This window comes from Schistocerca nitens, chromosome 2 (genome assembly GCF_023898315.1).
Source record: "Schistocerca nitens isolate TAMUIC-IGC-003100 chromosome 2, iqSchNite1.1, whole genome shotgun sequence".
In the NCBI taxonomy this organism is placed as follows: Eukaryota; Metazoa; Arthropoda; class Insecta; order Orthoptera; family Acrididae; genus Schistocerca; species Schistocerca nitens.
In genome coordinates, this window is record NC_064615.1 from 259,537,650 (window position 1) to 259,552,201 (window position 14,552).

Sequence of the window (14,552 nt, forward strand, 5' to 3'; positions counted from 1 at the left end):
CTGTGCTACTAAATTATCATTCGAATACGGTGTCGGAAAAACAACGATTAGTAACTGCAAAAAAGTCACGTTAAAATTGAGTAGTTTTGTTCTGCTTCAAATGAAATAACCCTCGAAAAGCGGTAAAAAACGACTGTGTCTTCACGTGAAAAACTTGAGAATGCCTTATTCTTGCGGTTCACTCAAGACAGGCAGAAAGGAATCCCCATTACTGGTTCTTTGGTAAAAGAACAGATTTTTCAACTGAACAAGCTCGTAGATAGTGACCGATCATTTTTAGCTAGCTGTGGTTGTTTTAGGTCGCTGGAAGAAATGACACGACATTAGAGCGCTCACGATTGCTTAGGAGTAGCTGTCAGGTGACAAAGAAGCAGCTGCCAATTACCTAAAACAATTTAAAGAACTTGTTTCTTCTCAAAACTGCTCACCGCATCGAGTTCACAACACAGATGAAACCAGACTGAATTTTAAGGCTTTGTCTACCCAAAGACTTGCGTCGCAAGAGGAGATTTGTGTCCCAAGGTTTAAAATGGACAAACCATCTCTAACGTTCTTAGCTTGCAGCAACGCCTCGGCAACCAACGAACTTCCGCCGATGGTAATAGTCAAATCGACGAAACTCCGAGCGTCAAAAACGTTAACATCAACTCCCTTCCTGTGTATTATAAGAATCAAAAACATGTTTGGATGAAGGGCGACTTGTTCAAGAAATGATTAGAGCACTGATTTAACCCTAAAGTGACGGCGTTCAATAAAGAAAATTGATTGCCTAATCGTGCTCTCACGTTTACAGACAACGCTCCGGCCCACCCAGAAGAAACGAGACTTGTTTGTGAAGACATCAAAGTAGTTTTCCTGCCACCTAATGTAACTTCAGTTCTTCAGCCTATGGTGCAGGGTGTGTTGCAGGCCATTAACAGAAAAATATACAGAAAAATTCTGCTTCCCACCCTACTTGTACACGATGAAAATGAAATCTCATTCCTGCAAAAACTTAAGAAAATCACAATTAAAATATTATTTACTGGTTGGCTGATGCATGGGATAACACCACTAAAGGCGCATTACAACAATTATCGAAAATTGAAACAACTTTTACGCTAGTGAAAGACTGTATTCTTCCTCCACTAGTCAAGAATATCCCTGGCTGTGAAGACACAGAAGAAAGCTGTGCTGAGCAGTGGACTGCTGTTGACGACAATGGACACCAGGAGTACGAATACGAAGACATCGCAGCAATGGTGCAGGCTCCATCAGCTCAGGTCGACTCGGAGGAAAGCGAGGAGGAGGTGAACGCTCAAACTGACCTCACATCACACACAGAGGCGGAAAACGCTCACGACGTCGCCTTACGCTACGTCGAACAGCACGCTTCATCAACACCAGATGACGTTACGTTCAAATGGCGATGTGGAACATCGTATCCTCACGACGATTCATTGCTCTTCGTCAGATAGAAATGACTGACTTTACTCCTTAAGTGCGTATAAATTCATTATTTTTTGTGTTTAACAGTTACTAAAAATAAGTCTACAAAACTGTATAAATGAAGCCGACATGTACTGTATGTGCTGTACTGTACGTAACAATCATTCAAATATGGTTTCAGGCGTTTTCATCAAACTTAGGGTCTATGTATATCTTTATTTAACTTCTTTGTGTAGTAGTAAATGTACGTTCTTTTCGCGAACGTCTTTTTAATTTCTCCTGTTTTTCAGTTAAAAAACCAGTGTTTTTTTCTGAACTATGTACGGAATAGGCAAATTTTTGGAACAGCGGGGTTCGGAATAGCGGGACTCGATTGTACGTTAACAGAGCTCATTCATCTTCCATAGGAAATTTCAATGGTTCATGTCAGGCCTCGCAAATGTAGTTCTTTCTAGATATATGTCGACAGAGAAGGCATCACCGTAAATCACTGTTTTCTGCATATATACCGTCGATTTTCAGGACATTACATTGTGCAAGGCACAGATGATAAAAACATTTGTCCTGCACAAATCGAATCTATAAGATCCAACTTTAATACAGCTTAAGGTAGTAAAGTATGATGTTTGCGGTCGATGTTCTGCTTCAAAACTGAGTTGTGCTACTTTCGATTAACTCCTCCTTCCCCTTTCTCGTTGCGCTTTGCGTAAGTGTAGCCACCTTTGAAACAATTAATTTAAAGTTAGATTGCCTTATTATGTGTCTTATTCACTGAAACTCCCTGGCAAATTAAAACTATATGCCGGACCGAGAGTCGAACTCGGGACAGCCACGCCGGGTAGCCGCACGGTCTGAGGCGTTTTGTCACTGTCCGCGCGGCTCCCTCCGTCGGAGGTTCGAGTCCCCCTCGGACATGGGTGTGTGCGTTGCCCTCAGCGTAATTTAGTTTAAGTTAGATTAAGTAGTGTGTAAGCTTAGGGACAGATAACCTCTGCAGTTTGGTCCCATAAGATCTTACCACAAATTTAAATTAAATTTAAAACTCGGGACCTTTGCCTTTCCCGAGCAAGTGCCGTACCATCTGCGCTACCCAAGCACGACAGCTTTAGTTCCGCCAGTACCTCGTCTTCTACCTTCCAAAACTCACAGAAGCTCTTCCGCAGACCTTGCAGAACTAGCGCTCCTGGAAGAAAGGATATTGTGGAGACATGGCTTAGCCATAGCCTGTGCGATGTTTCCAGAATGAATTTTCACTCTGTGTCGGACCGAGACTCGAACTCGGACGTGAGGAAGGGTCGTGAGTCTTGCTTGGGTAGCTCAGACACGTGCCTCGAAAGGCAAAGGTCCCGAATTCGGGTATTGATCCGGCACACAGTTTTAATCTGCCAGGAAGTTTCATATTATCCTGTATTTTTCAGTGTCTTGGGGTATATTTGAGGCAGAAACCAGGTTCGTAATCGCATAGGTTCCGAATCTTACATGAGTACTTGTGATGTTCGCCTGCTTTATTTCTTCGTTGATGACCCTCGGTGTCGATGTACTGCGTTCTTACACTGGCTGAAAAACAGGGGGTGGAAGTTGAACACTGACTACTTTAAATGATGTAGCCGACAGTTGCACCGTTGCAGTTCATAGTTCTTTACTTTCACTGTTCACTCCCCTATTGGCAAATTTTGATAAGCCTCATTAATAGGTTGCAGGCAAACCTCAGCATACTGTTACAATAGTTTACTGTTGAATATTTATGAGCAGCAAAAACCGAACCACATAGTTCACAGTTCTTGCAGAATAATACGGTACATATTGAACAGACTCTTTCATTGTTTTAACACACGGCCTATTTGTGTTACACTTATTTCACAGTTAAATGACGCATTGTTGTTGATCTAACCAATACGGGTTCCTCGTCTGAAACTCGGACATGGACTGACTGTCTCGGGACCAAAAATTGGGCCTTTATAGATCACAATAATAGGAACTGACACTATACATTGTTTGACGTTCAGTTTGCAGAAATTACAATCAATACGTAACTCATTAAATTAACTGAATACGTCGAGAAACTGGTTCTTTTTAGCAGTTCCTTCTACCACGAGGGTTAAGCCGAATTATTTGTTTAAATGACGAAATTAACAGATACAGTTATACAAACAATACTTTTGACGAAACTGGTAATTACTTTGGAATTAGTTAAGAGGAGGCTTTGCTAACATGTTTTCGAGTCGAGCCAAATAGATACTTAAAGAATGCCAGTGTTTCGTCTTCCAAATGTTTATAATTAGTACAGAATTTATGTTTGTAAGTCAACAATAGAATTTAAGCTACGAAACAATTACTGATTTCACCCTATAACAAGAAATAATAACTAGGAATAGTCAAAATAAATTAGAAAATCAATTATATACATAAAACTGAGCACAAAACTAGATCTGATGTTATATTCTTTAAATATGAGGGCCAACCTTTCTCTTTTATGAAAATGCAGATTATACTTACATATGTTAATGGTAATTAGATAAAACTGAAAAAATCGAATTTAAGGAAGCAGATGGCAAAACAAAAGAGGAAATAAAAAGATCCCAGCTTGCTTCGTCACACACTCAGGTAGAGTTTCAGAAGGAGTGGCTGGCTTACAAACTATGTTTTAGAAAAGCCTATGACAAATTGGAATTCAGAACTTGAAAATAAAGGAACATGCCCGGGGTACTTTGCCGAAGGCTTCCCGGTAATATCGGAAAGCCCAGAGGAAGCAACCATGTAGGTCGACGACCAAGAAAGGATCGCCAGCAGAACGCGGGTGAGGATCTCGACAGAAAATATCAAATTCAGCACCGAAGACAAATATGAACCGAAATTCCTTGAAACATAGTCCAGACTACGAGGGTAAAGAAACTGAAGTACCTCGATGGGACCATACAGGAAAATGGATTGGAAAAAAACTGCGATTGGTGATCGAACCTCAAACGTGGAGATATCATATGAGCTGACTCAGAAGTTTTACGAGGAAAACTGCATGCCCAGCAACGCCAAACTATGACAAAATGCCTGTACGCCAGTGAGTCTCTCTCGATGAACTACATTCTAGAGGAGATCCTGGAAAAGAAAATACTACGAAAAATCATGGATAAAATTAAGGCTGAGGCCGTCTGAAAATTTCTGAGCAACAAAGAATGTGAAGAGTGCCTAGGAGAAAAAGGAAGCTGATTTTCTCGGACACCGTAATGTGCCAGGAAATATTTTGATCTGTGGGTTACAGGTCAGTTGTCACTTCAACTCACTTCAGGCCGACCGAGGTGGCGCCGTGTTCAGCACTTTGGACTCGCATTCAGGAGGACGACGGTTCAAACCTACGTCCAGCCATCCTGATTTATGATTTCTGTGATTTCCCTAAATCGCTTCGGGCAAATGTCGAGATGGTTCCTTCGAAAGGGCATTGCCTATTTCTTTCCCCATTCTTCCCTAATCCGATGGGACCGATGACCTCGCTGTTTAGTCCTCTCCTCCAAATCAACCAACCAACCAATTATTTCGGAGCGGTTTATAGCCAAATGTGTAGCTGTAACTAGTGTATTATAGAATAGTTTATTATGACGTTATAGTTGTGTTGACTGTATACTGTTGTAGAGAAAGAAAGACTGTTTGGAGGCTGGAAGCTGCCATCTCAGATGGCGCCAATGATTTTCGCCGTCAAGGATTCCAGGCGGCAAAGGTGACGCACAACCAGCGTCTGGCTGCTATTCCACACCATAACAGCAGAAATGAAGAATTAAACTGTTGTCAGAAGTGAGTTATCGTTATTCATTTATTCGGATTAATGGTTCCAACATGTTCTAATACAGACAAGTGGAGTCTACAGTATCAGCTGCGAGTGTGGCAACAGTACATCGGTCAGAAGCAGAGATGTATGTTGCAGAGAGGTTCAAATCGCGTAAGGAGCGTTCGCCTGGCCAAACGGAGAAATCTCCAATGGCGAAACACAGCCTCAAGAAAAACAATATGTTTGATTTCGAACAAACAAAGCTGCAGTACAGGGCGAATGGGTTGTGGGATTCGGTCTTTAAAGAGGTTGTCGAGACACGAGACGACGTTAATCTGATCAACCGAAATAGCGGTTTCGAACTTAGCACCGCAGTTCAAGTTTGTTCAGAGCCAAGTACGGATACATCACTCTGAACATAGTCGGGCTGGAGTGGTACTAGTCTACTCTGGCCAGTTTAACGCGAGGATTGAATTCCCACTGGAACTACTGATTCTATTATTGACAGTAGGTAATTCCGTAAGGTTTTATCCAGGTTCCAGAGGGCATCGTCAGAAGAATAGTTCATTTAAAGTGTGGAATTTAGTTGCGGATCTTGTGCCGCTTTGGATCTATGCTAGAGCGTGTAGGTTTGATTTAAATCCTAACCCGGTCTTTAAGCGTGAAGTTGTATTATCGTGAATATTACATATTTCATTGCAGTTTGAATTTCTGCTATTTGGAGTCGGCGTAGGTTCCAGCTTTGTTCCAGTTTTCAAAATTATTAGCGTTTACAGGACACCCACGCAGTGGAGAGTAGGTTCTGAATATTATGGGTTATAGTGTGTCGTAGCTCTGAGATGGTGCGACGACTCATTTGCTATTTTTTTTTTAATTTATGGAACAGGTGCTAGATAAATAGTTCTGTCACTTCTGGAATTTGTGATACAGCATAGGTAACACGCTCCAAAGGAACGTCTAATGTGAATCACGGATAACGATACTACTCACTTCAGAGATATCTGCAGCAACTGTCCATTAATGGTAACAACTGGGGAAAGAAGAAAAGAATAGACGCCAGCACACAAAGAGCCAGAGCTTTGATTAATTATGTTAATTTAGAGTCAAAGTCACGATGGCAATTACGATTTTTGTGAATAAAATAATTTTGGGTGGCAGGCCGCCTCATTGTATAACAGTAAGCCAACTAAATTGACGACGTTTCAACTGACTTACTGCGGTCCTTCTCAGAGGAGTAACGTCGTCAGTTTAGTTGCCTTAGTGTTTTACAATGACGCGGCCTGCTACCTGAAATTATTTTATTCAAAATGGCACTAGCCATGGAAGCCTACGAACGTATATAGGTTCTCCCTTTTCTTCAGTAAGCCAGTTTAGTACTAGTATTTGTGGGAACCCAGGCACTCATGCGTAGTGACGAGAAGTATGTATTTGTTTGTGGTAAATGAACCACATTCGTTATGGAAATTAAAAGAAACCAGATAAAAATTACAAACTCCAAATCTGTTTGAAAACAAAAGGCCAGGTAAGGTAAGAAAAGTAATGGGAAAGAGGAAAGTACGATATTTTACTAAAAATGGCGACGTTTCGAAATAAAACATAATAGATATATTCTTTACCTCTGATATCCAAGTAGCATTAGGAGCTAATAATATTAAAGAAAATTAAAATCAAGAATAGCAGTGATATACTTGAAAATATTTACTTTGATCAGTGAAAATAAGGATGAAGAAAAGAGAAAACATATATTTTATTGATTTCATTGATAGAATATTTTTAAAAAAGTAATACATTATTCCAAACAAAGAATTACGAAAAGCGTTAATGCTATATCGCTGACTGAATATAGTTAGATCTTTGTTCCTGAGATTTAATTTTCTCGGAACAATGGACGGTATAGAGACCGTGAGTTGCTGACAGTAATAAGTATGAAATAGTAAGTAAATGTGCATGATTTAGCTCGTGTTTGACTTTTAAGTGATGATCGATATTAACGAATTATATATACGTTGTTCGTGGAAGTTATTGTTTTCAGATTATCACAAGCCCAGTGCACTCTTTCCTTATTTACAACCCGCAAACATTTTACACTTTTTACAAAATAGTGTCGAATTTACATTTGAAAATAGATTAACACGAAGCTCCCTTATTATGTATTAAAGTAAGCATTCTCGAAAGTGTTAATTGTGCTTAGTCATAAACAAACTTGCACGGCTAACAGCTGTCCATTCGTACGTTTGAACAGATAGCACTAATTTATTGAAAGAAAATAAACTTTGGACACAACTTCATTAAAGTAACCGGCTGTGTGTACAGTACAGATAAGAATAATCGTAAGAAAATAATACACAAAAAATGGTTCTAATGGCTCTGAGCACTATGGGACTTAACTTCTGAGGTCATCAGTCCCCTGGAACTTAAAACTACTTAAACCTAACTAACCTAAGGACATCACACACATCCTTGCCCGATACAGGATTCGAACCTGCGACCGTAGCGGTCTCGAGGTTCCAGACTGAAGCGCCTAGAACAGGTCGGCCACACCGGCCGGCATTAATACACAGTACAGCATTGTTTTGCACGGGTGAAGGTTGTTCGTAGATTCAAAAAAAAATGGCTCAAATGGCTCTTAGCACTATGGGACTTAACTTCTGAGGTCATCAGTCCCCTAGAACTTAGAACTACTTAAACCTAACTAACCTAAGGACATCACACACATCCATGCCCGAGGCAGGATTCGAACCTGCGACCGTCGCGGTCGCGCGGTTCCAGACTGTAGCGCCTAGAACCGCTCGGCCACTCCGGCCGGCTGTTCGTAGATTCGATTTTAAAAACAATGACTGCAGGGTATCTGATATAAAGATTTTTACCATTCTTGAGGAGTAATAATTTAAGCAGTTCACTCTAATAGCACGAATCAGCAATGTAACGTAAAAATTCTGAAACCTAATAATTAGTCGAAGTCAGCCTAGCTGTCAAATACATCTACATCTACATAGATGCCTGCAAGCTGTCGTACGGTGCTTGGCGGAACGTACCCTGTACCACTCACTACTAGTCAGCTCCTTTCCTGTTCCACCTCGCAAATAGAACGAGGAAAGAACGACCACATATATGCCTCCGTATGAGCCCTAATCTCTCGAGTCTTACTATCGTGGCCCTTACACGCAGTGTATGTTGGCGGTAGCATAATAGTTCAGTAGTCAGCTTCAAATGTTAGTTCTCTAAATTTTCTTAATACTGTTTCTCGGAATGAACGTCGGCTTTACTCTAGGGATTCCCGTTTGTGTTCCCGAAGGACTTACGTGTTATTCAAACCCATGGGTAACAAATCTAGCAGTGCGCCTCTGAATTGCTTCGATATGTTCCTTCTATCCAACCCGGTACGGATCCCAATCAGTACAGCAGTGCTCCAGATAGGTCGTACCAGCGTCATATTTGAGGACTCCTTTACACTCTATTCTAAAATTCTCCCGATAAACCGAAGTCGACCAGTCGCCTTCCCTAGCACAGTTCTCACATGCTCGTTCCATTTCGTATCGTTGTGCAACGTTACGGCCAGGTATTTAAACGACTTGACTACTTCAAGCAGTATCCTATTATTACTGTAACGGAACATTACAGGTTTGTTCTTCCTGCTCATCCGCATTAATTTACATTTTTCCACATTTAGAGCTACCTGCCATTCATCACAGCAAATAGAAGTTGTATCTTCCTACCGTAAATCACAGCATCATCAGCAAACAACTGCAGATTGCTGCCCACCCTGTCCCCTAAATCATTTATTTATATAGAGAACAACAGCGATCCTATCACACTTCCCTGGGGCATTCCTGACGATACCATTGACTCTGATGAACATTCGACATCGAGGATAATACACTGGGTTCTATTACTTAAGTAATCTTCGAGGCACTCACATATCTGTGAACTTACTCCGTATGCTCGTACCTTCGTGAACAGCCTGCAATGGAGCACCGTGTCATATATTTTCTGGAAATATAGAAATATGGAATCTGCCCATTGCCCTATATCCACAGTTCGTAGTACATCATATGAGAAAAGGGCAAGCAGAGTTTCGTACCAGTGATGCGTTTCAAAGCCATACTGATTCGTGGACATAAGCTTCTTAGTCTCAACAAGGTTTATTATATTCGAACTGAGAATATGTTAAAGGATTTTGCAGCAAACCGAAGTTACGAGTATTGGTCTGTAATTTTGAGGGTCTGTTCTTTTACCGTTCTTTTACACTGAAGTCATCGGCACTTTTTTCCACACACCTGGGAATCTGTGCTGGCCGAGAGATTCACGACAAATTCAAGTTAGGTAAGAGGCCAGTCGCTGCACGAGAGATTCAAGATACATTCATGCTAGGTAAGGCGCCAATGCCGTAGAACATCCTTTGTAAAACCAAATGGGGATTCCATCTGGACCTGGTGATTTATTTGCTTTCAAATCTTTCAGTTTCTACGCCATGGATGCTTATTATTATGTCGTCCACACAGGAGCGTGTCCGATGATCAAATGACGGTATGTTCGTAGCATTCTCCTGTGTGAACGATTTTTTGAACGTGAAATTGAAAACTTCAGCTTACGTTTTGCTATCTTCAACTGGCACCCCAGTGTGGTCAAAAAGGGACTGAATGGAGGCCTTACACTTGTTTAGCGATTACACACAGGACCACAATTTTCTCTGTTTCTCAATGGGGAAATTGTAAATTTGTTGTAAGTTCCTATGGGACGAAACTGCTAAGGTCATCGGTCCCTAAACTTGCACACTACTTAAGCTAAGTTAAACTAACTTACGCTAAGGACAACACACATACACCCATGCCCGAGGGAGGACTCGAACCTCCGACGGGGGTAGCCGCGCGGACCGTGCAAGGCGCCTCATACCGCGCGGCTACTCAGCGCGGAAGGTTTCTCAATAGATTGCTGTTATGTGCTGTTAAGTGCTACTGTATTGAGTAGGCGAGAAGGTTATTTAAATAAGTTACAGGGCCTAAACTCTTAACATTTAATCAGACTTTCCTCCGCGGATTTCAGTTAGTGGTAGACACCTGACAGGAGGATTTCATCAGCGATAGCTCGATTCTTGGACTGTCTGTACTCTCCACCTTCCGCACAATCCTTCCTCTTTCGAACCGTTATAAACAGCTGGACACAATGGATAAAAATGGACTATCCAAACAAATATTTGATCACCTCTGGAACAAGAAGCAGACCACGAGGTGGATTAGAGTACACTACTGGCCATTAAAATTGCTACATCAAGAAGAAATGCAGATGATAAAAGGGTATTCATTGGACAAATATATTATACTAGAACTGACATGTGACTACATTTTCACGGAATTTGGGTGCATAGATACTGAGAAACGAGTACCGAAAACAACCACCTCTGGCCGTAATAACGGCCTTGATACGCCTGGGCATTAAGTCAAACAGAGCTTGTATGACGTGTACAGGTACAGCTGCCCATGCAGCTTCAACACGATACCACAGTTCATCAAGAGTAGTGACTGGCGTATAGTGACGAGCCAGCTGCTCGGCCACCATTGACCAGACGTTTTCAATTGGTGAGAGATCTGGAGAATGTGCTGGCCAGGACAGCAGTCGAACATTTTCTGTATCCAGAAAGGCCCGTACAGGACCTGCAACATGCGGTCGTGCATTATCCTGCTGAAATGTAGGATTTCGCAGGGATCGAATGAAGGGTAGAGCCACGGGTCATAACACATCTGAAATGTAACGTCCACTATTCAAAGTGCCGTCAATGCGAACAAGAGGTAACCGAGACGTGTAACCAATGGCACCCCATACCATCACGCCGGGTGATACGGCACTATGGCGATTACGAATACACGCTTCCAATGTGCGTTCACCGCCAAACACGGATGCGACCATCATGATGCTGTACACAGAACCTGGATTCATTCGAAAAAATGACGTTTTGCCATTCCTGCACCCAGGTTCGTCGTTGAGTAGACCATCGCAGGCCCTCCTGTCTGTGATGCAGCGTCAACGGTAACCGCAGCCATGGTCTCCGAGCTGATAGTCCATACCGCTGCAAACGTCATTGAACTGTTGGTGTAGATGGTTGTTGCCTTGCAAACATCCCCATCTGTTGACTCAGGGATCGAGACGTGGCTGTACGATCCGTTACAGCCATGCGGATAAGATGCCTGTCATCTCGACTGCTAGTGATACGAGGCCGTCGGGATCCAGCACGGCGTTCCGTATTACCCTCCTGAACCCACCGATTCCATATTCTGCTAACAGTCATTGGATGTCGACCAACGCGAGCAGCAATGTCGCGATACGATAAACCGCAATCGCGATAGGCTACAATCCGATCTTTATCAAAGTCGGAAACGTGATGGTACGCATTTCTCCTCCTTACACGAGGCATCACAACAACGTTCCACCAGGCAACGCCGGTCAACTGCTGTTTGTGTATGAGAAATCGGTGGGAAACTTTCATCGTGTCAGCACGTTGTAGGTGTCGCCGTCGACGCCACCCTTGTGTGAATGCTCTGAAAAGCTAATCATTTTCATATCACAGCATCTTCTTCCTGTCGGTTAAATTTCGCGTCTGTAGCGCGTCACCTTCGTGGTGTAGCAATTGTAATGGCCCGTAGTATAGCTAAGAAAGAAGTTGCAACACCTCGAAAGTGCTATGTTAGAATGGGGCACGTTTCGAAACAGAATACAGAGTGTGGAAGAGTTTCAAAGAAGAGCAGGAAAGACAAAAACATATGTTCTTGTCGCTGCTTATCGTCACCACAACGTAACCTTGTCGTCGGGCATCAGAGAGTGAGGACCAGCGATGCCGTTTTGAGCGGTGTGGGGCGTCGCTCACCGAGAGGAAGGTGCCGCGGCTGATGGTGCACAGGCCGGCGGCGCTGAGCCTGCAGGGCGCGGCCGCGCGGCGCATCACCAGCAGCAGCGCGCTGCGCACGCGCCGGCTCGCAGACTCCCAGCCGCCGCGGTACACCGACAGCGACACCGCCTCGCTCTGCCGGCCGCGTGCAAACAACAACACAGGCTGTTTACTTAACGTCAAAAAAATGTTCAAATGTGTGTGAAATCTTGTGGGACTTACCTGCTAAGGTCATCTGTCCCTAAGCTTACACACTACTTAACCTAAATTATCCTAAGGACAAACACATACACCAATGCCCGAGGGAACGTAACGTCACTGGATTCTGCGTAGCTGCAGCACAACCGAGGCCCACGAGAAAGACAGGCCGCGGCGCGTACGTCACGAAGGTAGTCCTGATCTCGCTCACTCGCTCAGCTCAGCAGACAAACTGCGTTTCTAAACCTGTTAACTCGCAGCTGGGCGTGTAAGTATTAGCGAGAATTGCATCTTCCAGTGTAATCTGCTATTATGAAGTCTTACTAATTAACAGTACCATACCAAAATTTAATTTTAGATCAATACTCGATATACGAGGGCTATTCCGAAAGTAAGGTCCGATCGGTCACGAAATGGAAACGACTATGAAAATCCGATAAAGCTTTGCACAGATGTGTTGGGTAGTGTCTCTAGTATAACCCCAGTTAGCATCACGTCGCTCTTCTCATTTCTGAGCTCGCAGTGAGTGCGTAAAGATGTCTAGAAAATAGTGTCTGCCGCCAAGTACGGGGGCCTGGTGAGAAATTTCCCCTGAAGCTATGCAGCTAACATTACATAACTGTCGTGCTGTTTCGTCTTCAAGACAATTCTCAGCCGCATTCTGCAGGGGCAATGAAGATGCTCCTGCATCGTTTTCAAATGGAAATGTGAGAGTACCCACAATACAGCCCGTAATTGTCTCCCTCTGAGTTTCAGCTCTGGTCACATGAACCGCTGGTTATGAAGACAACATTTCGGCACAAGACAACGAGCCGTAGGCCAGCGTAGAGAATTGGCGGAGAGCACTGGCGGCTGCCTTCTATAGCGAGGGTATGGGAAAGTTGGTACAACGCTACGATACACGTCTAAGTCGGGTCGGCGACTATGGAGATAAGTAGCTGCAAGGTGTATCTAACTGTTGCAAATAAAACATTTTTGATTTTTACCGTGGTTTCCATTTCGCGACCTATCGGACCTTACTTTCGGAATAGCCCTCGTAAATGGTATAATGGCTTGTTTATAGCATTTAGTCTCTTCCCCTTAACAGTACTCATTACATGCTGGAAGTGGTACCTTATGCAACTGATAATCATTTTCGTTATTTTATTGCACGCCAGTACAGCCGTAACAAATTGTAAGTAGGCCCATGGACTTCGCATCATTACAGGACTAATAACAGTAATATTCCATAATAGCGGATTCCAGTAGAAGATTCAGTTTTCGTTTGTACGGACATGCCTAGTTACGAGTTAACAGGTGTAGAAACGTAGTTTGTCTGCTGATTTGAGCGAGCGAGCGAGCGAGCGCGGGACTACCCTCCTGACGTACGCACCGCGGCCTGTCTTTCTCGTAGGCCTCGAGCACAGCGCACGTCAGGGCTCCACACCAGCAACAAACAATAGCTGTCGTTTACTCACGTACCAATCATACAGGATATAACAAAAATGTGTGGTAAAACTTTCACAGAATATGCCACACGCCTAAATAACGAGAATATGTTATATGGGCGGAGTCCGGTATCGCTTTGTTTCCATGTTACAGCTCAATTTCTGTAGCTCTTCAGTACATTAATCGTGGCAAACACAAAGCAAAAGAACGTATCAGCACCTTATGAAACACTTTCTGGAAGCAAATTTTCAAAATGCCCGCCGTTAGGAAGCATACGTGTAGCCGGCCGCTGTGGCCGAGTGGTTCTAGGCGCTTCAGTCTGGAACCGCGCTGCTGCTACGTTCGCAGGTTTCGATCCTGCCTCGGGCATGGATGTGTGTGATGTCCTTAGGTTAGTTAGGTTTAAGTAGTTCAACGTCTAGGGGGCTAATGACCTCAGATGTTAAGTTCCATACTGTTTAGAGCCATTTGAACCATACGTGTATCAGCCCACCGTCGCATTGCATTTCTGATGCGATGATGTATCGCTAGAGACCTGTTTATTGTTTCACAGTCTGCCACAGTACGGATACGGAGACTGTAAATTTTGTATACATGACCTTTCAGATGCCTCTACAAATAGAACTCTAGTGGGTTTAGGTTCAACTTCAGGAACCAGTGACAGAGTGTCGGAACATGGCCGTTCACCAGACCATCCCACGCTTCCTCAGAAGTGGGTGAGGATCCTGTTACCGTATTGGTCAGCCACACTCCAGGCCCTTTATTGCTCTGGAATACTTCCTTTCTTTGTTTCTGTCAAAGGAGGCCAGAGGACCGACTCAAAGATAATTATACATCCACTGTCTGTGGTCAGCAGACAAC

The 14,552-nt window shown here is 43.3% G+C and overlaps 1 protein-coding gene across 1 annotated transcript in view; it reads right to left on the bottom strand.

The window, feature by feature from the left end:
- Positions 1 to 14,552, bottom strand: part of LOC126234968 (uncharacterized) — a 77,051-nt gene that overhangs the window by 17,229 nt on the left and 45,270 nt on the right. Inside the window, exon 4 of the mRNA XM_049943707.1 lies at positions 12,045 to 12,200. Coding sequence (XP_049799664.1) covers positions 12,045 to 12,200 — 156 coding nt within the window. The remainder of the gene's footprint in view (positions 1 to 12,044; positions 12,201 to 14,552) is intronic.